Source organism: Apium graveolens, chromosome 5 (assembly GCF_009905375.1).
Source record: "Apium graveolens cultivar Ventura chromosome 5, ASM990537v1, whole genome shotgun sequence".
NCBI classification, from domain to species: domain Eukaryota; kingdom Viridiplantae; phylum Streptophyta; class Magnoliopsida; order Apiales; family Apiaceae; genus Apium; species Apium graveolens.
The window spans coordinates 45,983,494-46,007,519 of NC_133651.1; the positions used below are offsets into that span (position 1 = coordinate 45,983,494).

Here is a 24,026-nt window from a genome sequence, read left to right on the forward strand (position 1 = left end):
TATACTCTCAAAAAACAATAAACTCGATATAATAATGTTTTTTTCTGATGACGAGGCTATTACTTTAAACATGTTTAAATGTTCTAAAAACCTATAAACATATAAGTACCTTAACGTAATTGTCATGAAGTCATATATTTTAAAATTTTAAATACATAAAGTTAAGAATTTAATTCAAAATATTTTTTTAATATAATATAATATTAAAAAATATTTGTGCGATCCATGTATCGCAATAATTTTAAACTAGTATATGTAATATTTGAATATCATATATAAACTTTATATGTATCCGTATCCTAAATTATGGGATTTAAATATGGATGACATCCTGTTTATTTTGGATATAGATAATATCCGTACGAACCTGGGGACGGGAAAAGACACACTAGGGTTTAGGTATTCCGGAATGGAAACAGAGGAGGGAATGGATTGGCACATGAACAAGAAGAAGACTAAAGGAGAAGGTGAAGACAGAATAAGTGCGTTGCCTGATAAGCTAATTCATCACATCCTCTGGTTTTGCGATGCGCAGATAGCAGTTCAAACCAGCGTTCTCTCCAAACGTTGGAAGCTTATTTGGACTACTCTTCCTTTTCTTAATTTCAAAAGGTTTCGTAACTCCCCTTCCTTTGATGATGAGATGAAGTTTATTCAACACTTTTTCTTTGGTCGAGAGCATGGTTCTGATGTATTGAAATTGAATCTCTATTTACATTTCCCTGTCTGCCCGAAATTGAGGACTCATTTGATCGACACATGTATTAGGTATTCAGTATCACACAATGTTCGAGAACTAATTGTCGATGTTCCTGGTTTCGATTTTGTTGATGCTAATAAATTATCGGCATCCGCAGGTTTAAGTTCTGATTCTGTAAAGAAGCTCGTATTGAGTCTAGATTTCGTTCACTTCTCAGAAGAAGAACTAGGTTTATATTGGCGTTTACCTTGTTTAGAAACTTTGCACTTGAAACGGCCTTATTATTGGTATCCTTACAAGTTATCTGACCCATATTTTTACTACTTGCCTTCGTTGAAAACTCTGTTACTTGATGGTTTTGTGTTACCAGATTCTATAAGCTTGCCTGCTTTAACAACACTCACAATGCATATTGTAGAACATCCTGAAAATACCAGTGATATGTTTTACCCACTTGTCAATCTACAGAATCTCACCTTGTTTTTATGGACAGACCTAGTGGGTGATTGTATTATAAATTGTCCCCAATTGGTGAACCTGGAAATCAATTCCTATACCACTTCTTACCAACCCTGTAATATCTTCGTTTCGTCCCGGAAAATCCAAAATTTCAGTTCTGTTAGTTTTTTCCCAATCACATTTGAAGCTTTGGAGTTGAAGAATGTGAATATTAAGTTTGGAGTTTCTAAGTTTCCAATTACTAGTATGTTTCAGAGACTGGATTGTGTCAGGATTCTTACTCTTACTCTTGACTTGAAGACTATTGAGGCACTTTGTGCTAATTTGGACCTTCCTTCTCCTCAATTTCATAACTTAAAATATTTGAAGTTATCTCTGGGACATAAACAATCAAGTATTTTCACTCACCTCAAACACTACTTAGTTGATCACTCTCCAAAAGCCACCATCGTCACTGCATTATCTCAGAACAACATGATTCCTCATACACCCCGAAACGTGGTGCTACAAGAGCCCTTGGAAGATACAACCCAGGTGTTGGTTGGTGCTAAAAGTATACACAAAACTGTATGCGTTGACAAGGGCGTGCAAGAAGAGCCTGTATTGCACAATTATGCGGTAAATGCAGACAAGGCTAGACAAATTAGTGCTCCAATTGAAGTGACTAGCAATTACCGGGTGAGCTCTTCTAGGGGGGATAGTGATTTCAGGTTATGGCGGGGCCACGAGGTCAACTCTGAGTTTGTATGTGTACTTGATATCATAATGAATAAGTACCCAGAAACCTTTGAGCACTTCACCACCATAAATAAGAAGTTATGTACAATGAAGCTAAATATGCTATGCACCTCAGTAAATGTCTTCACCAATATCTGTATGAATCAGGTTGATGCCGAGATGATCTCTGAGCACAGGACTGTGTTTACTGCCTTGCAGAATTTAGGATTCGATGTTAGCTGGCTTATGAACCGTCTGAACTTTATAGAACAACTCCGGTTTTCACAGCCCCTACTTCCCGAGCTGGAAGCAATAGACAGTCAAATTGAAAATGCTAAAAACAAATTACAGGATTTGCAGATTCATATTAAAGATCTGCATACTCTTCGCGCTGAGAAGATGCAAGAGATTCAGAAAGCTTTTGGAACTATGGGTGCAAACCTTCTTGTTGGCTGCATTGGAGATGATCTCTTGTCTGGTCCCTAGTTTCAGGGGACTGTTGCATGTTTGTGAGTTCTTTGTATGACATATCTTATGTATTGTCTGGTTCGATAAGAGTTTAATTCTATAATTTGATAAGAGAGTTGACAAAATTTATCCTAGATATCATGGCTAAAATAGATCTGTAGTGTTTGGTCTTGTCTACTCCTATATAAAGGTTGTAAGAAAGGTTTAGGGTGTGTTTGAATGTGTTGTTTGGTTGCTAGCATGTGTGTGCTTGGATTGCAAATTCATGCTCTTTGATTGCTCTGGGTTTGGGAGGTTGGTTTGACTAACTGGTGGAGTTGGTATTCGGCATCTTCTAGGACAGAAGGCTTTTTGTTGGTTAATTGTAGTTCAGGTCTCATGATAATGTGGTGGTTCATCTTTGGCCTTTGTTTGAGTTTTCTGGTTTAGCAGAAATTCTTGTTTAGTGAGACTTCAACTCTTGTTTAGTGGTACCTCGAGGGGGGGGGGGGGGCTTGAGCATCTGGCCTTTTTTCCTTGAGTCACTTGGTAGTACTGCATTGTGCTTCACTCAACTTACTAATCCTATATCTCATTTTTAAAACTTCCCTCTTGGACCCTTTTCCAAAAAGTTTAGTCATATTTTTATTTTTAGTGACATGCTTATTGATTTACTATTGAATTGGTCTGGTAATTTGTCAATCGCGTGTGGATGATGAAACACAAATATTTGAAAATCGGACAAATCATTACCGTAAACAAAAAATACTTTTGAAATACCCCTGCATCTGATGGAAACTTTTTGTTGCTGAAGTCCCGTCCCGTTTCACACCAATATTGATATATGTATGTTCCATAAATTATTTTTTTCACCTAGTTTAATGTTTTTAATTTTAAATCAAAAAGGGGCAATTAAAAATCAATAGATTTAAAGATATTTTTTGAAATCTATATCATATTCCTTTTTCTCTTAAAACTCTTAAAAATTAATTACTGGTGCAACAAATGATTTGGAATAGGAAGCAACAAATTATTCCTAGTTCTCCCCTAAAATTTACATTAAAATTTCCGTAAATTTTGTTTGGAGGGAATCAGGATCCGCTCCGTTTTACCTGAATGGTTTTACTGTTTGAAAATATTTTATTTTTACTAAATGGAGTATAGACTAGTGCATCTGCTATTTTCTGAGTGTCATTCTTGTTAGAGGTGTAGTTTGAAGAATTTGTATTTTTTTTTTCAAAAATTTCAATCAACTTGTAGAAATGTGTTGTTTCTGACTCTTTATTCCATTCAAAACTTAAATTCTTTGTATCCGGTGGATTAGTCGTGATAGAACATCTAATTCAATTACATATCTGTGTACTACATTCTTATTTATTTATTTTTATTAACTTTTGCTAAAACATTTCAACTTTAGAATGCCAAATATTATATGCACTTGTAATAAACCTTACAAATTTGAAAATTTCGTATTCTCAGTCGCCTTCATGACATCCTCAAAGTCTGCCTTAAATTAGACACAGATTCAAGATAAACATTAATTAAATCAACAACAACAAAAAAAAAAGAAGAAGGAAATACACGTGTCCGTACAGGAGGCAAGTGGTCAACTGAGTCAGCATAATCAGCAGCAGCAGCAGCAGCAGCCTCATGCAGCTGCTGTAAAATTTAAACACCCCAACAATCAACCACAATCCCTGCACCCCTTCATTAAATTTCTCACCTTTTTTCATATTATTAAACAACTTTCTCTCCTTTTTTATTAACCTTGTTCTGTTTGAAATGGATGTTTACAGATCCAAGTCATGTAGAGATGGCAGAGACATGCAACTGGAGAATTACAACTATGGTACTGATAAAGATTTAGCAATTGTCCCAGCTGGGATAATGAATGATCTTCCCAGGAGTTACAGTACAACTCATGTCTCTTCTTCCTCTGTTCATCCTCCACCACCACCAGGCAGCTATAATAATAATAATAATAATATGATGATAGAGATCAAGAAAGTGAAGAACACTAGTCAAGGATCTTCTTCTATTGGCAAGAGTTGGAGTTTGAATGATCCGGAGTTGAAGAGAAAGAAAAGGATTGCCGGTTATAAGGTCTATGCTGTTCAAGGCAAGATGAAAGGGTCCTTCAGAAAGAGCTTCAGGTGGATTAAGGACATTGTTTATGGTTGGAGGTGAGAGCAACTGGGTTGAGGTGTCTTTCAATCTTATATTTCATAAATTTTTAACATTTTTGTTTTTACTGCTTTTCTAGTTTCTTTCAACTTTCTCATTTTTCTGTATGACGAGATTTGTATCTAATAATTTATTATGTGCATTTTACAAATTATGTTCGAATGTTCCCAAAATGGGTGATTAATTCGATTAATCGTTAGAACTTAGAAACATGGTTTCGGGGCGATTCTGCTGCAATCTTTGTTCACAGGTTGTTATAGGAAAGTGTCAATAATAGCTGCTGCCTGTGAAATCTGCAGCTATTAGTATTTGCCATCCCCTTTGCAAATTTGTCAATTTTAGTATTCCGGTACGGTTTACACTACGCTTAGTTTTGTGCAAAACAAGCGGCTCACCCGACGTCAGATAACCAAATGAGAGTCTATAATACAAAAAATACTGTTAAACTATGTAGTTAAAATCAATTTTTTTTATATAATTACCTCTCCCACCGTACCTCTCAATTGTTATCGTTTCTGGAAGAGTGTCCAGCACGTATTTTAAGATGAAAAGAAAATATAGTTCTTTAACTTTTTTAAAAAAATTATTTTTCTGAATAAAAATTTAAACACTCTATTTTTATTCAGAATTTTTTTAAAAAAAATATTATAGAACTATACTTTCTATTCATCTTAAAATACGTACCAAACATTCCTGCAAAAACGATAACAATTGGGAGGGACAGAAGTAGTACATGTTTGTCTGGAAAAGAACCCAAGCTTTTGAGTGAAATTAATTAAGATGAGTACCTAAATTTGATATCAAGAATATAGGAATTTGCACAATCAGAATGAAAGAGAACTAGCTATATCACCTTCTTTAGCAAATCGGAGCTCCGCTAGAAAAGCAAAATTTTACAATACACCGTCTGCAATAGGTTCACATAGGGGTCATTTTTCTGGACGATTAAAATTCTTAACGATTTATAATTTGAACGCTGGACTGTTAATCCTGTTTGGTAAATAAATATCAAAATTTCTGAACGATAATATTTGTTGATCATATCCTTACATATATGTAAAAATTAATTTGTATTTTAATCTTAATAATCAAATAACAATTTACACGTATTTTGAAAATTTAATAATAAAAATATACATATATTTTGAATAAATATTATCCATTTAAAGAGTAAACAATATTTTCAGTCGTAAATATGAAAAATATATAATTGTAAGTTTAATTTTAAAATTATTAAACAAATTTTAGACAAATGTATTTATAATAAAATCTACATAATTATTTGAATATAAACATATTTAAAAACTAAAAATATAAGTATAAATGTTAAATAAAATTAATATATGGCATGGAATTTTAATTTTATATTTTTTTTAAGAAAATCACGTATGTATTATAAATAAATACATTATATTTTTGCACTATGGTCTAGTGGCTTGACATCACTTCATAAAACTTACTATATCCTGAAGTTACATGAACCATCCAGCTATATCCTGAGGTGATTCAAGCCTCGTCCACTACTTTTCGTATGGTACAGGGGTTAACAAATGACCCCATAGTTGGGTTTTTTTTTGGGGGGGGGGGAGGGGTGTTCATGCAGCAGTTCTGAATGGCTGAACAACTGTTCAGTGACCAAAACAAAATAATATTTCAGCAAGTAAAACCACAGAAAAAAATAAACAATGGCTACAGTCCAATATTAAAGGGATATAGCTGCCCCAAGTATTTGGGAATAAACCGGAGGAAAAGCGTGGCGGAGGGGCAGTGCACACAACGAAATGAAAAGCCACCGATAATGCTCATCAAATATCAGCAAGAGCTATTTAGATGGATCCCATCTGGTGCTGAGTTAATTGGGATCATCTCAAGCGAAACTGTAAGTCGGTGACCACATGATCTCATCGCTCACAATTCCAAATTCATACTATGTAGAACGGATATAATTTCTACAGTAATCGTATACAATAAGAGCATATCTTTCAAAATTTACAAACATCGAGGGAGAGCAGGCCAAAAGTATCTAGTAGTGTAACCTCTCATCATTAATATGCAATCCCTCGATACCCTTGACAGTAGATTCAAGGTTCTTCATGTTGGGGTTCCTACTGGAAGTACTGTGCTTCTGATCTGATGATAAAACTGGTGAATTTCGTTGTGCTGTACTAGAAATCTTGCTAACTGTTCCAGGGTTTGCATCAGTTGTGCGAGCTCGCGAGGAATCAAAATCGGCACTAGCAATCCCTGCTTCACGACTACTGGAGACAGCAGGTCTCCTTGACGATCCACTTGACCGCATAACATTAGAACCGGATATCTGCAGAAACAGTTCAGTACTGATACAGAAGAAGGGAGAAATGCTATGTGGTCATACGCAACAAGTGTTTGAGCTGATGCAAAGCGGAAAAGGAGCACCACTTGAAATAAAACTATGATTTCATCAGAATGCAGCTGGTATTCTGCATTGATACACCTATTAAATAACTATCAACTATTTCCTACATAATTAGCAGTGCACTACTTTAGAAATGCTCCTACATTCAATCTGCAGATTCCAGCCGAACACTAATCTAATAGTTCTTAGAAAGCCAACTGTTGACAATAACCCCAAAATAATAGTATGATATTTTTTACCATTTTGGTGGAAAATTCGTTCCAACTGGACGCTGAAACATGTACTAGAACTTGAACTATTTTAATTGCAAGTAAATGGTGTTAACAAAATTTTGAGCAAGTTTTGCACCAAAGTTAAATACTTCAAAATATCTATTTGCGATTAAAGAAAAAATCTATGCAAGATATTTTTTCTAGTGTAGATTGTTGTCGTTAATTTTAAGGATAGTTTAACCATTACACCAGAATGGCGTAAATGTTATACCAATTTCATATTAATAGCTAGAGATGGTCTCCGCTGCAGAGAGTACTTTTATGATAAAGAGTTGGGAGGCAGTTATTCACTCATAGTCATACGTGGTAAAATTAGATAAAAACAAACACCATGTGTGTGTGTGTGTGTGAATTTTAACTTGTGTTTTTTACAGTTCAGACAGAACTTACTTCATCGGCAATAGGATTTTTTTGTCTGGACAAACTTCCCGAAATAAAAGGCAGTCCAGAACTTCTTCCACGAGAGGCATTTGCTGAGGACAAACCAGTGGCATTTGCTGAGGAAAAACCAGTGAGTCTACCATCATCCCCACCTGCATTAGGATATTGGCATGAAATACAGTGGTCTTGATTAAAAAAAATGTCAAAGCGCCATAACATGAGCATATAGAACTTGAAGAAAAATGATTTTCCGAATACAACAAAATGATTTTGGTCTAGCAATCCGAATTATATTACATAACATGCGAAGAAACTATCAGATCTCCAGCTCAGCCCCTCCCCCCCCCCCCCCCCGCGAATACTATGCTTCACACAATTGAAAAGGTTATCTTTAATAAATAGAGTCAAGGGGAACACAAACAATTCCTTTTTCACTATATATTGGATTGGAAAAGCTAACAGACTCCCACCTGATTGTCGACTAACATTTGCAGCAGCTGGAGGCATCCCAGAACTCGTTCCAGCATTAGCTCCCTGTTCAAGGTAATTTTAATAATTGAGTATGATTGGTAATTAGATCAAGGAGATGACCTCCCATAAGAGTAAGACTTACCGGGGTACGAGATGGAGGATTTGCAAGTTGTGATTGCTGGTATTTCAAGATTGTCCAGTCAAACACGTAATCAAACTGAAAACCTGGTGTAACAAATATGACTGCTCAGTATTGAAGAAAAAGAAACCATATAAACCATTATAACCTATATGGAATTCAAAAAACAAACCTTCGCGAATAAAAAGATCACGGAATAATCTTTTCAGATAAGCATAATCGGGTTTATCATCAAAACGTAGTGACCGGCAGTAATGGAAGTACGATGCAAATTCTGTGGGATATCCTCTGCATAAGGCCTAAATGGCAAACAGTTAGCTCTACAATCAATTTCAAGGTACATCCATCCACATGCATCAACAAGTTCTCAACAAACAAAGAGTACCTCAATGGAAGTTGACACCTTTTTTTCACTGATCTTTTCATACTTTTGCTTCTTGTTTCCTGCTTTTAGTCCTTGCCAAGGAAGGCTATAAAATGAAGAAATAATATGCTTAACAAAAATGAAGTTGCGATTAATTAGGAGTTCAACCAAAAGGACATGGTTTACCGCGTTACCTTCCTCTTAGAAAATACATTAAAACATATCCAAGTGATTCCAAATCATCCCTCCTGCTCTGTTCTGAAAAAAGTAAAAAACCATGAACCTCTGTCCATCCAAAGGCAAGTTCTAAACTAATTATACAAAATATTACCAAATATTTAAAAGTATTCTTGGAAAATAAGATAATACACAATAGCAAGGAGTAGTGAGAATACCAATGCCAAGGTGTGTATTCATGCTAGCATATCTTGCTGTTCCCGTCAAATTTTTATTTTCTCTGCATTTTACGCAACATCATATTGCAAAAGAAGAAAGTGAGAACATCTTTACAGAAACAGAACAATAAGAATACTTTCATATAAAAAATGACTTGGGCAACTTGCATAACTATCATATATTTTGATAGGAATCAGGCCCTATTTTATTATTCTTATTATTTTTATTATTACTATTATATATTAGACCGTTATTTTATATTTCCGGACTTATGTTAGCCCACGTGTTTAGGGCTTTGGTTTTATTGTGTTTCAATGAGATGAAGACATCTCAAACCGGTCACGAGGCATCCATTTACGATCCCGAGTTTCCAGACGGGCCTTGGTTTATGTTAGCCCGTTAGGATTTATAGCCGGTATACATATACCGAAACATTAAACTACTAGGGTACCCTTTGATTTTATTTCTCTGGGAGTATTTGATTATTATTCCTGGATATCGTATAATTCTCTGCGTTTAATTACAGTTAATTACTGTCCTGCGTCATATTTTACTTATCATGTATCATCACAAATAATAATGACCAAAAGGAGCATGACAGAAGCAAAACCTTACACTAAGGTAAGCTTTAAACTGACTCTCTGAAGCTTACCTATATGGAATGTGCTGATGAGTTGTGGAGTCCCTATATTTTTTTGCTAGTCCAAAGTCAATAGCATAGACCTACAGCCCAATCGGATAAAGTTAACCAAAAGAAGCCACATAGAAGTTAAAAAGAATAGATGCAAGTACCCCTTAACTATAGATATAGATAAACCTGATTTGCTCGTCTTCCCAACCCCATAAGAAAGTTATCTGGCTTAATATCTCGATGAAGGAACGATTTGGTATGAACAAATTCAACCCGATTTACCTGTCAAGAATAGAAGCATGAACAGGGTAAAATATTGAAAAAAAAGAGATGCGTAAAATATTTGGTGGTAAACATAAAAATATGGAACTGAAAATATATACCATCTGATCTGCTAGCATGAGAACAGTCTTTAAAGACAGTTTCCTACTACAAAAGTTAAATAAGTCCTCAAGACTAGGTCCCAGCAAATCCATCACAAGTACATTATAGTCTCCCTCCACCCCAAACCATCTCACATTCGGAATTCCAGCTACAAAAAAAAATGATGAAAAATATCTAATTAGAAGCTGCCAAGACAAAAGGACGTCAGACGTATAAGGAAAAGAGGTGTAACTGTAAGCAACAAAGGAGAAGTTCATTACTTCCTCCTTGTAGTATTTTGTATAACTTAGATTCATATAATAACTGAGGATGCTTTGTCTTGATATTTTCCTGAGTAAAAAGAACAAAAGAATAATTCTGGTCAAACAGGTAAATATAACATAAGTAACATAGTTATGCAATACAGTATCTTTATCATACAACTAAACCTTGCAAGCGTAGCCCACATTATCTTAAGAACCAGAAATATTCGAGCTTTCAGTGTGTCATAAGTAATAAAAGATAAGAAAAAAATAATAATTTATGCTCTTGAATATGGTCGTTTACATGATAAAATAACAAGAAAATGTCCGAACTACTGAGAATAGCATTGAAGCTGAATTTAAGCTTCAAGGAACTGAATTAAGGCTAGAAATGTATATACTTGGAAAACCTTTAGTAGGTGCGAAAGGATCATGTACAATTGTACATAAATGCTAAAAAAAGTTGCGGGATATCATTGGAAATAATTTTACTAAAGCAACCCAACTACAGCTAAAAGATTACAAATATAATCAAAAGTAAAGATAGGAAGGATATTTACATAACATCCAACAATAAAATTTGACTCATCTAAAACTCGTAACAAAAGCATATATGATGGCAAAATGAAAAGGGCGAAACAAGTAAGAAAAGCAAAGGAAGAAAAAGACTGACAAGCTTAATAGCAACTTCCTCATTAGTCTGAATATTAGTACCTGCAAAGCTCAATTAAAGGAAATAAATTAAAGTATTTTCAATTGATTATAGTTGAAGAACGAAAGGAAACAGATATGGAGATACCGAGATAGATCTCTCCGAAAGAGCCGCTTCCGATTTTGCGACCAAGCCGAAACTTGTTACCCACCCGAGGCTCCATTTTACAATCGCCCGATTGTTTGTTTCAATTACTTGAAAGCTTAACCTCTAATCAAGTAGCGAGAGAGAGAGAAATGAACGTGAATTAGAAAAGAGAGGATCGAGTTAAGGCGACGACCGTAGACGAAATGGTGGAGAGAGAGAGAGAGAGAATAAGGATCAAAATTGAGGAATTAATAATAATAGGGTAATGGAGATTGAAGATGGAGAAGAGGAAAAGACTTCAGGCATCATCGTTCCACATCGGCTTCGTCATCATATCACCCACTTCTCCCCCCTACTTTGATCTAATCGCCTCTACTTATTTTTAATCCCCCTTTATTCATTTATTATTTTCATCTATTTTAATAATCCCCTTAATCCCGCTCCTTTCTTTTTAATTTTTGTTAATTAATATTAGTAAGATTTTATTTTGGATTTTTATTTAAAATAGGTAAATCAGTAGATGTTCCATTAAAATTTTAAATTCTGAAATAAATATAATTTTTTATCATTTCTAAAGTCAATTTTAGTTTTTATTTTTTTCTTTTATCTTTGGAGTTTATTATGGGCTAATGAATACATTGTACATATCATATTCACATAAGTTTGAAAAGTATACGTATTTAACTTATAAAGCCTAAATGCCTTTTGCACGGTCTTTTACTTATTTACGGTCTTTTACTTATTTACCTTCCTTCATTTGATCGTATTTATTATAAGAACCGGAAATTACGACCGTTTTGTATTATATTAAATGAGTATTATGTGTTTTATGATATCGTAAATTATTATTGTTGTGTATATGTTGTGTACTTGATGATTTCATGAACAAAACACCTTCGTAGATTTTACTTAGTGAAATTATGTAGCACTCGACGGATAAGGTTTATAGTCCCGACGGATGACTCATTATAGTCCCGACGGATGATGACTTATTATCCATCGAGTGAGTAGCTTATGTAACAATAAGTCTGTAGCACATTTCTGCATACACATTGTTTAGAATCTGTAGTAGTATTTGAGTCATGATTGACTTTAGTTAGATATGCAGAATAGGTTGATTAATTGTACATAGATGATGTCTTGTAATTTTGCATAAGTGAAATGAAGTCAAGTGCCTGATTGCTACCCGACGGATAAACAACAATGAATTCGACGGATGATCAACAACCCGACGGATGATCAATAACTCGACGGATGATCATGAACCCGACGGATAAAGAATTCAAATATCTGTTGACAGTGACAACACAGTCACATGCGTCGAGTGGATGCAAATGGAATGTGGTAGCCTATTCAACTGGGTTTTCGAGAACATAGAAGCATTGTCATTTCATGCTATTATGAAGATAATCAAATATGCTGGAATAGAGTAATGAAGTAGCATTGTAATAGACTAGATAGTTTTTATTTTATTATCCTGTCTCAATACTTTGTAATCTTGGTGATATATAAACCAAGTAGTAACAACTAAGGGATAATCGAAGAGAAACAAGCATAGAAACATTTGTAAGCAGAATTCTTAGCACTTCTCTGCATTCTTAGTTTTTCATTATTTGTAAGAAGATGTGAGCATTTTGCACACATGGTTCTCTCGATATATATTATATATCTCTGGTGGAACCATTCAAATCCACCAGAAAGTTTTTAAAGACTCTTGTTTTTAATTACTTGTGCTTTGATTCATTTAAGTAACTATTCCGCATTGTGTTAATCAATTCACACTTATATATATATATATATATATATTCGAGTTAGAACATTTTTATTTCAAGAAAAAGTTTTAAGAATTTCATTCAACCCCCCTTCTGTAATTCTTGTCATAATGTTAAGGGACTAACAATTGGTATCAGAGCAAGATATTAACTTACAAAGAGTTTAAAGATCAAAACAATACTGCAAGATGAACAAGAAGGATGTTGGAGTCAAGATCCCTTTTCTGGATAAAGATAATTACCATCATTGGAAGGTAAAGATGCATCTTCATTTGCTTTCTCAAGATGAGGCCTATGTTGACTGCATAGAAAGAGGCCCTCATGTTCCAATGAGAGCTGCAACTGGAAATGAGTCATCTGTCCCCAAGCCAAGGCATGAATGGTCTGATCCTGACATTGAACAAGTCAGAAAGGATAAAAATGCCATGAATATCCTTTTTAATGGAGTTGATGGTGATATGTTTGACAACATAATCAACTGCAAAACTACCAAGGATGTTTGAGATACAATACAGATCATCTGTGATGGCACTGAGCAAGTTAGAGAAAACAAGATGCAGCTACTGATTCAGCAATATGAGCATTTTCATAATGAAGAAAGTGAGTCTCTCACTGACATTTTTAGTAGGTTTCAAAAACTGATAAATGCTCTAAAGCTGCATGGAAGGGTCTATCAGACAAAAGACTCCAATCTGAAATTCCTTAGATCTCTTCCAAAGGAATGGAAACCAATGATAGTCTCACTGAGAAACTCACAAGATTATAAGGAGTTTACTTTGGAGAGACTGTATGGCATCCTGAAAACATATGAGCTTGAAATAGAGCAAGATGAGAGGATGGAGAGAGGAAAGAAGAAATGAGGGTCCATTGCACTAGTTACTGAGTTAGAGAAAGAGAAGGAGATAAAAATGGAAGTTGTTGAGTCAACTTCAAGGGTCTGTGAAAGCAAGGGCAAGGGGCTTGCAGTAGAAAGTGAAGTTCTTTGAGCCAAGATGACATGGAAGACATTGATGAACATTTAGCATTTCTTTCCAGAAGATTTTCCAAGCTCAAGTTCAAAAAGAACTTTGGAGCAGCAAAGCCAAATAAAAACATGGTGGATAAATCAAAATTCAAATGTTTCAAATGTGACTTGGCAGAGCACTTTGCCAGTGAGTGTAGGAAGTCAGATTCCAGTAAGAAAAAGTTTGAGCCTGTGGATAATAAGCAAAAATACTTTGAGTTGCTCAAACAAAAGGAAAGGGCTTTCATTACACAAGAAAATGATTGGGCAGCAGATGGTCTGGATGAAGATGAAGATGTCAGCTATGTCAATCTAGCCCTAATGGCCAAGTCTGATAAAACAGAAACAAGTTCTTCAAGTAATCGGGTAATTACTACAAACCTTGCACATTTATCTAAAGCTGAGTGTAATGATGTTATAAATGACATGTCTACAGAGTTATATCATTTGCATGTTACACTTAAGTCTCTTACTAAAGAAAATGCTAAAATCAAAGAAAACAATTTGATTTTGAGTGAGAGAAATAATGTGCTTGAGTCTCAGTTCATTGATTTTAAAAAGTTAAGAATTGAGTGTAAGATTACCAAGGAGGAATTAACTGAGTCCTTGAAGAAAGAAGAAATTTTGAAGAAGCAACTCGAGCGTGAACAGGAGGTGATTAAGGCATGGAAAACATCTAGGGATGTCCATTCTCAAATCACCAAAGTTCAAGGAATTGAGTCTTTCTGTGATGTAGCCTGGAAAAAGAACAAAGAGAAACTAGAACCAAATTTGGTGGATGGAGTGCTAACAGATGTAGACTCGACAGATGATGAGGATCATCCGTCGGATAACAAAAAGTGTTATCCATCGACTGATGAAAATGCTCATCCGTCGGCTGTAAGCAAACCTATTAGTAAAGCCAAACTTGTTAAGTTAAATGAAAAGTGTGGATCTATTTCCAAGAACTTTGTTTCAGGAGAATCGAGTCAGGTTAAGAAAGGGAAAAAGGCTAATGTTGGTCACATGACTGTCAAACAGTTAAGTGACAGACTTGAAAAGATTGAGGTAAAAATAGAGGCTAAAAAGAAAAAATAATAGAAATGGTAAAGTAGGGATTAACAAACACAATAACTACACACCTGATAAATATGCTCCTAGAAAAATCTGTGTCAAGTGTGGTAGTGTAAATCATTTGTCTATTAATTGCAAATCTGCCATGCTTACTTCCACGTCTGTGCCACCTCACTTTCCCAACATGAATGCCATGCCTCACATGCCTATGAATGCTATGTCTACACAAAATATGAATGCACAGTTTGCTAATATGCCATTTGCACCTAATCCTTATTATGCTGCATTTAGTATGCCACAAATGCCATTTAGCATGCCTTACTAGAATAACATGTTTACTAATAGCATGCCATTCCCTTTTAATCAAAATATGCATGATAATTCTGTTGCAATGAATGGTTTCAAAGGCCCAACTCAAATGACCAAGGATGAATCTGATATCCCCAAGTCAAATGAGATAAAGCCTAAGAAACAGAAAAAGAAAGCTAACAAGGCAGGACCCAAGGAAACTTGGGTACCAAAATCAACTTGATTTGATTTTGATGTGTGCAGGGAAACATAAAGAATCTCTGGTACTTGGATAGTGGTTTTTCAAGACACATGACTGGTGATTCTACCCTGCTCACAGAGTTCAAGGAGAGAGCTAGCCCAAGTATTACTTTTGGAGATGACATCAAGGGTTATACTGTGGGATATGGCTTGATTTCAAAGGACAATGTCATCATTGAAGAGGTTGCCTTAGTGGATGGTCTCAAACACAATCTGTTGAGTATCAGCCAGCTTTGTGATAAAGGCAACTCAGTAACCTTCAACTCAGAAGCCTGTGTTGTGACTAATAAAAGAAGCAACAAAGTGGTTCTCACTGGTATGAGAAAAGGAAATGTGTACCTAGCTGATTTTAACTCATCTAATGCAGAATCTGTTACTTGTCTTCTCAGTAAAGCAAGTCAGGATGAAAGTTGGCTATGGCACAAGAAGTTATCCCATTTAAACTTCAAGAGCATGAATGAACTAGTAAAGAAAGAACCGGTTAGAGGCATTCCTCTAGTGGAGCTTTCTAAAGATGGATTGTGTGATGCCTGTTAAAAAGGGAAGCAGATTAAAGCATCATTCAGGAAAAAACTTGATTCAACAATTGAAGAACCTTTGCAGCTGGTACACATGGATTTGTTTGGACCAGTCAATGTGTTGTCTATCTCAAGGAAAAGATTCTGCCTAGTAATTGTAGATGATTTCTCAAAGTTCTCTTGGACATATTTTCTAAAGTCTAAAGATGAGGCTAGTGAAATTATCAACAATCACATAAGGCAAGTCAATAATCATCCCGATTTCAAGGTTAGAAGAATCAGGAGTGACAATGGAACTGAGTTCAAGAATTTTGTCATAAGAGCATTTTTTGAGGAAAATGGGATTCTGCATGAGTTTTCAGCAGCAAGAACTCCACAACAGAATGGAGTAGTGGAAAGGAAGAACAGATCACTTATTGAAGCTGCAAGGACAATGCTTGAAGAATCTAAACTGCCAATATATTTTTGGGCTGGAGCTGTAAATACTGCATGCTACACTCATAATATTTCTCTGGTTAATCAAGCAAGATGCATGACTCCCTATCAATTGTTCAAGAATAAGAAGCCAACTCTAAATTTTCTTCATGTCTTTGGCTGCAAATGCTATATTCTGAGAAATCAAACTGATCAAAATGGGAAGTTTAATGCTAAAGCAGATGAAGGAATTTTTGTTGGATATGCTTTTGGTAAAGCATATAGAGTCTACAATCTAAGAACCAATATTGTTGTGGAATCAATACATGTTGTGTTTGATGATAAAAAGATTGAAGGCAAGATGGAGATTACCATGAGAGCCTCAAGTTTGACAATGTGGAGATGGTTAGTGATGACAGTGATGATGAAAGTGATCAAGAAACAGTATCTAAGGATAATGCAGAAAAGTCTACTACCAATGAAGCACAAAACTCAACATCTGTCGAGTTGCATAATGCTTCATCCGTCGGGAGGCAATCTGCTTTATCCGTCGGTAGACAACTAGCTTCATCCGTCGGTACTCAAAATTCACCATCCATCGGGTTATCAAAAGCAGCAGGAAGTCAAGATAGATCACCTACAGAAAGTTCCCCTTTCTCAAATCAAAGATCCACAAACTCAGTGGAGTTTCTAACAATCAAAACTCAATCACACATCAAGACAACAATGTTGCCTCTTCATCTAGAGCTAATCTACCTCAATAAAGAAAATGGACAAAAGATCACCCCTTTGGGCTCATAATTGGTGATGTATCTTCTAGAGTTCAAACAAGGAGAGCAACTCAAGAAGAATGTCTTTACAACAGCTTTCTTTCCAAGGAAGAACCAAAGAAGGTAGAAGAAGCTTTGTTGGATCCTGATTGGATTTTAGCTATGCAGGAGGAGCTAAACCAATTTGAAAGGAATAATATATGGAAGCTGGTGCCCAAGCCTAAAGAAAAGAATCCAATAGACACCAAATGGGTATTCAGAAATAAGATGGATGAAAATGACATAGTAGTCAGGAACAAAGCTAGATTGGTTGCTAAAGCCTACTGTCAACAAGAAGGAATAGATTTTGATGAAATATTTGCTCCTGTTGCAAGATTGAAGCCATCAGAATCTTCTTAGCATATGCAGCTCATGCCAATTTCAAGGTCTATCAAATGGATGTCAAAAGTGCCTTTCTGAATGGAGATTTGGAGGAGGAAGTCTATATCAGTCAACCTCCTGGTTTTGAAGATCCAAATTTTCCAGAACATGTCTATTATCTTTTGAAAGCACTTTATGGACTGAAGCAAACACCTAGAGCCTGGTATGACACTTTATCAAAGTTCATTTTGGAAAATCACTTCACAAGAGGTACTGTAGATAAAACTTTATTTTTCAGAAATGTTAATGGCTCTAGTATACTTGTTCAAATTTATGTAGATGATATTATTTTTGGCTCTACAGATGAGAAACTTTGCAAAAAGTTTGCCAAATTGATGTAAAGTAAGTATGAAATGAGTATGATGGGAGAACTGACTTACTTTCTTGGTTTACAAGTTAAGCAAGTTAGTGATGGAATATTCATTAGTCAAACTAAATAAATTTTTGATCTTTTAAAGAAGTTTGATCTAGTGGATTGCACATCTGCAAAAACTCCCATGGCCACTGCAACTAAGCTTGAATTAAACACTACTGAAAAGTCTGTGGATATTTCAAGTTATAGGGGCATGGTTGGCTCACTTCTGTACTTAACAGCTAGTAGGCCAGATATAATATTTGCTACATGTTTATGTGCTAGATTTCAGGCTGATCCTAGAAAATCTCACTTAATTGCTATTAAGAGAATTTTCAGATATATCAAGGGAACACCAAAACTTGGCATTTGGTACCCTAGAGATTCTGGTTTTGATCTAATTGGTTATTCAGATGCAGATTATGTAGGTTGTAGAATTGATAGAAAACGTACAACGGGAACCTGTCAATTTCTAGGAAACAAGCTTGTGTCCTGGTTCAGTAAAAAGCAAAATTCAGTTTCTACTTCTACAGCTGAAGCTGAATATATTGCTACTGGTAGTTGCTGTGCACATATATTATGGATGAAAAATCAATTGCTAGACTATGGTTTGCAAGTTGAGAGGATTCCTATTTTCTGTGATAACACAAGTGCAATTGCCATCACTGAAAATCCAGTACAACATTCAAGGACAAAGCACATAGATATCAAGTACCACTTCATAAGGGAACATGTAATGAATGGTATTGTAGAACTACATTTTGTTCCAAGTGAGAAGCAGCTTGCAGATATCTTTACCAAGCCACTGGATGAATCCACCTTTTCAAGGTTGGTAAGTGAGTTAGGTATGCTCAATTATTCCTAAATCCTTATAAGATTATTTGTAAGTTAAAATGCAGCCAGAAATTTAATTGATTTTTCAGTCTTGGATGAAATTTTGGCTAAGTCAAAATTTACATCTCAATAGATGATCTTTATCCATCGAGTTTGATCATCCGTCGGTATATTATTTGCTAATAAAAATCAATTATTTTTCTGGAATATTTTATGACACGACGGATAACAGTTTATCCTCATCCGTCGAATTGTCTTAATCTCAGTCGTTAATTCCATGTACATTATCCATCGAGTATACTTACAGTTTGTAAGCATAACACGACGGATAATGGGTGGAATTTTTACAGTATATTTTTAAACGGCTATTTTAGGAAATTTATATTGGTTACTTTATTTTACTTTACTATTTTTAACAGTTATTTTTGAGATAGTATAAAAGCTTATTTCATTTCAATTGCTTTTCTTTTATCTTTCTCAAATCAACTGCTCAAATTTCATTCTCTCTCAAAGCACTTACTCTCTTTCTCTTCAAGCTTTTATTCTCTAACAATGGCACATGTTGTAAAGATTATGTCTCAAACTGGGTTCATTTATGAGAAGAACAATTTCATTACACTAGTGAACAAGGGTATTCAGCAATCTGGTGACTATCACAAGATGATGGACTTTGTGAGGAATTGCAAGCTTAGCTATGCCATGCTGGAATCACCCACAATCTTCTGTGAAGTTGTTGAAGAGATGTTGACCACTGCTACCTATAACTCAACAGATAAGACAATCACACTCACCATTAAAGGTAAAGAGTTCTGTATCAATAGTGATGTTATAAAAGCATGTTTCAAGTTTCCTGATAACACTGTGACCTCACCACACACTGACACTGATATAATCAATATGCTTAATTCCATGAACTATGCTCTTTCTACTTCTAAGTTAAGTGATATTAGGAGAATGGGTTTTAGGAAAGAATGGAGTTTTATGTGTGATGTTGTGACAAAGGTCTTTTCAAGAAAAATCAGTAATTTTGATTTAGTCAATATATCCATGCTTAACATGCTCTACATGCTAGTTACAGATAAATTTTATAATTTCAGTGACCTTATCTTGTTTGAGTTAGGCTTTAAATTAGGAGAGTTAAATAAAAGAGGTAAAAATGTGTATTATGTTAGATTCTTTATGATGTTAGCTAACCACCTCTGTGAAGAGATTGTGCTTGAGAACCCAAACAACAAATTAGATTGTTGGGTTTAAGAGAGAAGGCTCATTGCAGATTTGAACATGGCCAATCATCACAAGGATGTGCCATTGTTCTATTTCCCTGTAATGGAAGCACCTCAGGTAAGTGAGGTAAGTTCATCTATCCCTACCACTATTCCAACCTCAATAATTTCTTTGAGTTTTAGTGTGGCAATGGCAACTGTGTCAATGACCCAACAGTTGCCTACCCAATTCACCAATCTGCAATTATTTCAAAATCCAAATCTAAGAAAGCCCCTTCTGGTATCTCTCAAAAGATGCCAGTTGCAAAATCCACTAAAACCAAAGAGGGGAGTGTGAAGGAGGGAAAGACATGTAAGGGAAGGGATGAACATAAAAGAAACCCTAAGGATAAGGATGGAGAGTTGAGTGGATCCCAGCCTAGCCACACTACAGTTTCCCAACAAACTGCAGTGCTTAAAAAGGATAAAAGCTCATTTCTAGTTGCATCCTCCCAAAAGGATGTAGTTATTAAACAAAGCTCTCAACCAAGAGCACAGGCCAAGAGGGTTAGGGACACAAGCTCACCCCAAACTTATGCCAGAAATAAGAAATCCAAAACTCTTAGGGATGCACAGGGTACAGACACTGTGCAACCCTGTGCAAACTGGTGCTAAAGACACAGTCACTGCACCTTCACAAATTCAGTTTGATATGGCTCCAATAAATATGGAGTCACAGCCAAAATCTCTAGTCATAGAAGCACCTCAAATACCAAACTCACCAACAAACTCTCTGGATGTGGATATGATAAACACATCAATTCCTGATTCCCCTTCTTTTACTCTGTTGGGAAGCCAAAATCTAGTGCAAGTGAGCATCATCTTTTAGATGATTTGTTGGCTCACTTGCCAATTCTTTCAGGAACTGTTGTATCATTTGTGCCCAAAATATCTTCAATCAGCACAGAGTCAACAATAGTTTCTTTTCCCAGTTCATTCATTTCTACTCTCTCGATGGATATTGCTCATCCGTCGAGTAGTGATTGTATCCCGACGGATAAGCTTAACTGCAGTCATCCGTCGGATAGCAAAACCTCTCACTCGATGGATATCACTCATCCGTCGAGTATCTCTGCACAGCTTCAAACTTCATTTATTTCAAGTGCAGAAGATTTAGTGGTTGTACAGTCACTCTTAGGATTGAGAGAGAAGAGTGTTTTGAGTAAGAGTCTGGGTTGCTCCCAGGAAAAAGGAGAGGAAATGAGTGAAACTATGCAATCCATTTCTTCAGGAGTGGCAAAAGAAAGTGAGAGGAGTCCCACCTTAGTAGGTGAACGTGAGGGTGTGGGGGTGGGGAGCCAGGGTGAGACCCTGATGTAACAAAAGAGAGAAAATGAGAGAAATGCAGGTACTGGAGCTATAAGGATGGCTGTCATTGCTAATGAGTTAATGAATGTCCAGGATGCAGACAGGGAGGGACTATCTCAGCAACCTAAAGCTGTTATAGATTCCACCTCCCTTGATGCTGAGGCATTTACTCACCCTGTTCCAGCTTATCAAATTCTAGCTGAACAGGGTAATGACAATACAGAAAGGATGCTCAATCTGGTGCATACCACTCAGTCTATGTTAAGAGCCAAGGATGCCATCACATATTTGCCTTCTACAGCTGGTGATGTGGACTATGAGACTGGTGGTTCAGCTGATTTCTTTGGTGATGGGAGTGGGGATAGTGAAGATGAGGCAATGGACATAGGGGGAGAAGTAGGTTCAAGTTCAAGATCAGGTATGCCATCATGGGCATTCTCAAAGCACTGTGATGAGCACTACTTCAAGATAACCCTGATCCAACTAATCAATCAGACAAATACTGCTCTTCAAACCACTACTAATGCCAGCACCAAGAAGCTCCTTCAGGAATATCTAGCCTCCCTGCAACTTTAACAAATCCAGGGCTTCCAACATGCTAGGGATGTAAACACCATGAAGAATGATATTGAGGAGATGAAGAAGACCATTTCAGACAAGATGGATTCTAAACTTCCAGAAGCTACAATGCTTGATATTAAGAGGCAATTAAGGAAAAATTCTGATCTTTCAACCAAGATAGATGCCTTGGACACAAGAATGTCAGCCATGGAAGCATCTTTAACAGCCATTCATCTTCATCAAGCTCAACAGACAGATTTACTTCAAAAAATGGTGGCTGCTCAAACCTCCTCCTCTACTCAACTTGATGATAACAAAAAGGGGGAGAAAGGACCAAGTGAGGGGGAGAGGCTTCAGATTCAAATTAGTAAAGTAATTGTGCCTTCAATTACTATCTCAAAGCCACCAGTTACAGACAGTATAGATCTGATCAATACAGCAGCAGCCAACATAAGAGCAGCTGATAAGGAGAAGTTGAGTTTAGTCAACTGGGAGAAGATTGATGAGGAAATACAAAAGAAGTTTGAACTTGTCAAAGAGCCAGTTAAGTCAGCCATCCATCACTCTCAAGTCAAGCAAATTAGTGTGAATGAGATGAGCATGAACTATCTGGAAAGAGGACAACCATCCTGCATCAAATCTCCAAAGGCTGAAACAATTCTGAAACCAAGGGTAAACTACTCAAAATCATCATTGAAGAACCCTTTGGATACTGTGTATGAGACACCTAAGCCTGATGAAAAGAAGCTTCTGTCAAGGTCAATTACTTTCTACAAAGATCCAGCTGATTCAGCTTCAAAAAGAAGAATTGCTAAAATTTTCAGGAATGGTAAAAAAATTTGTGTGGTGGCTGGACATCCTCAATTTGCTCAAGCAAAGAGAGAAGAAAAGACTAGATTGAAGCAGGAAAAGAAGCAAGCTGCTCTGGATGCTAAAAAGACTAAACAAAAGAAAGAGCAAATTGCTATCTTAGCCAAGCTACATGCTGTAAATTCATCACAACAAATTCCTGCTCAGCCATCTGAAGTTATTGAATCAAAGAAGCAAGTTGAACAACAAAAGAAATCTTCAAGAATAAAGGAATTGGCTAAAAGAACTAAAAGAAAACTGGACATTGTTGATAAGGAATTGGAGAATCAGTTTCCTAAGGAATCCACTCCAACTACAACTCTAGCATCAAAACCCTATGTGGTATTTGAAGATATCAAGGTGGTGGATCCTTACAGGAACATCCATGATGAACCTATTGTGCCTAAGGATGAACCAGTAGAATGGGAGAACATACCAATTCCTGACTTCTATTTGCCAATCCTTAACAAGCCAAAGAGAACAAAGTCAAGAGAAGTCAAGAAAGTGAAGTTGTCACCTCTCAAATCCAAATTAGTAGTCAAAGCTCAATCTAAAGTCAATAGGGGAGATTACATGTACTTATGTGACATCAAAGAATTTTCTGATCTAAACCTCTATCTAGATGAACTAGATGAAGTGAGAGGAATTGATGCATACAGAAACCTACCTGAAAGGTTAGTGTTCAAGTACAAAGGAGGAAAGGAGATTCAGTGGCCACTTCACAGGATCCTTCAAGAAAGCCAAGCTGTACTGATTAAAGTGTATTCATCCTTTAAGAAGAACTTTGGGTTCAATATTACTGCAAGAAGATTGGTATTGAAGAATATTGAAGAGCTAAGGAGTGTTAGAGCTGAAGATGAACTCCCAAAGACTTTAATCATTCCTTACTCGGGGAGAAGAGTGCATCTAAGGCCCTACTGACTGATGGAGTTCATGGATGACAAAGGTGCGAGAAGATTTTTCAGATTAGAAGACCAATTGAGCATCTCCAGCAATGAGACTCTTTTGGAAATGCAAGGAAAGCTAAATCTCTCAGAATCTGATGAACTGGAATTCCATAGGCAGCTCCAAAATCAGATTGAGGAAAACAACATAAACCTTGGAAAGAGATCTAGACCTTCAAGGAACTAGATAAATCTGCTCAGGCTAGAGGAGCATCTTGAAAATGACCGTGAGCAAAACTTTGTATATTTTGTTAATTGAAGCACTTTTTAGTATTATCTACTGTCTTTTAAAAGTTGTATTTTTAAGGTGTTTTGTTATCATCAAGTGTCTCTTAATTTATGGCTACAATTTCAGTAGACATAAATTGGGGGAGATTATTGTGTATATATTGTCGGTTGATTGAAATAGTATCTTCAATGATAGATACACATAACT

The 24,026-nt window shown here is 35.9% G+C and overlaps 2 protein-coding genes across 3 annotated transcripts; one reads left to right on the top strand and one right to left on the bottom strand.

Annotated features, from left to right (window-relative positions):
- The first annotated feature begins 341 nt into the window (after nt 1-341).
- On the top strand, nt 342-4,562 carry LOC141723950 (uncharacterized). Of its 2 annotated transcripts, none has more exons than XM_074525923.1 (2): nt 342-2,385; nt 4,120-4,562. In XM_074525923.1, exon 1 carries the CDS (start codon nt 410-412, stop codon nt 2,360-2,362), a length of 1,953 nt encoding a protein of 650 aa, XP_074382024.1. In that variant the 5' UTR covers nt 342-409; the 3' UTR covers nt 2,363-2,385; nt 4,120-4,562. The 2 variants fall into 2 exon arrangements, 1 of the variants encoding a protein (XP_074382024.1); XR_012576420.1 differs by lacking the exon at nt 342-2,385 and adding an exon at nt 3,740-3,984.
- A 1,577-nt stretch (nt 4,563-6,139) lies between these two features.
- LOC141723951 (casein kinase 1-like protein 2) lies at nt 6,140-11,359 on the bottom strand. Its single transcript, XM_074525924.1, has 14 exons — nt 10,982-11,359; nt 10,856-10,896; nt 10,201-10,270; nt 9,940-10,088; nt 9,743-9,838; nt 9,578-9,648; nt 8,925-8,986; nt 8,724-8,787; nt 8,551-8,635; nt 8,338-8,464; nt 8,169-8,251; nt 8,026-8,089; nt 7,565-7,707; nt 6,140-6,824 (listed from the first exon to the last, which is right to left on the bottom strand). Exons 1-14 carry the CDS (start codon nt 11,055-11,057, stop codon nt 6,531-6,533), a joined length of 1,425 nt encoding a protein of 474 aa, XP_074382025.1. The 5' UTR covers nt 11,058-11,359; the 3' UTR covers nt 6,140-6,530.
- Between the last annotated feature and the right edge of the window lie 12,667 nt (nt 11,360-24,026).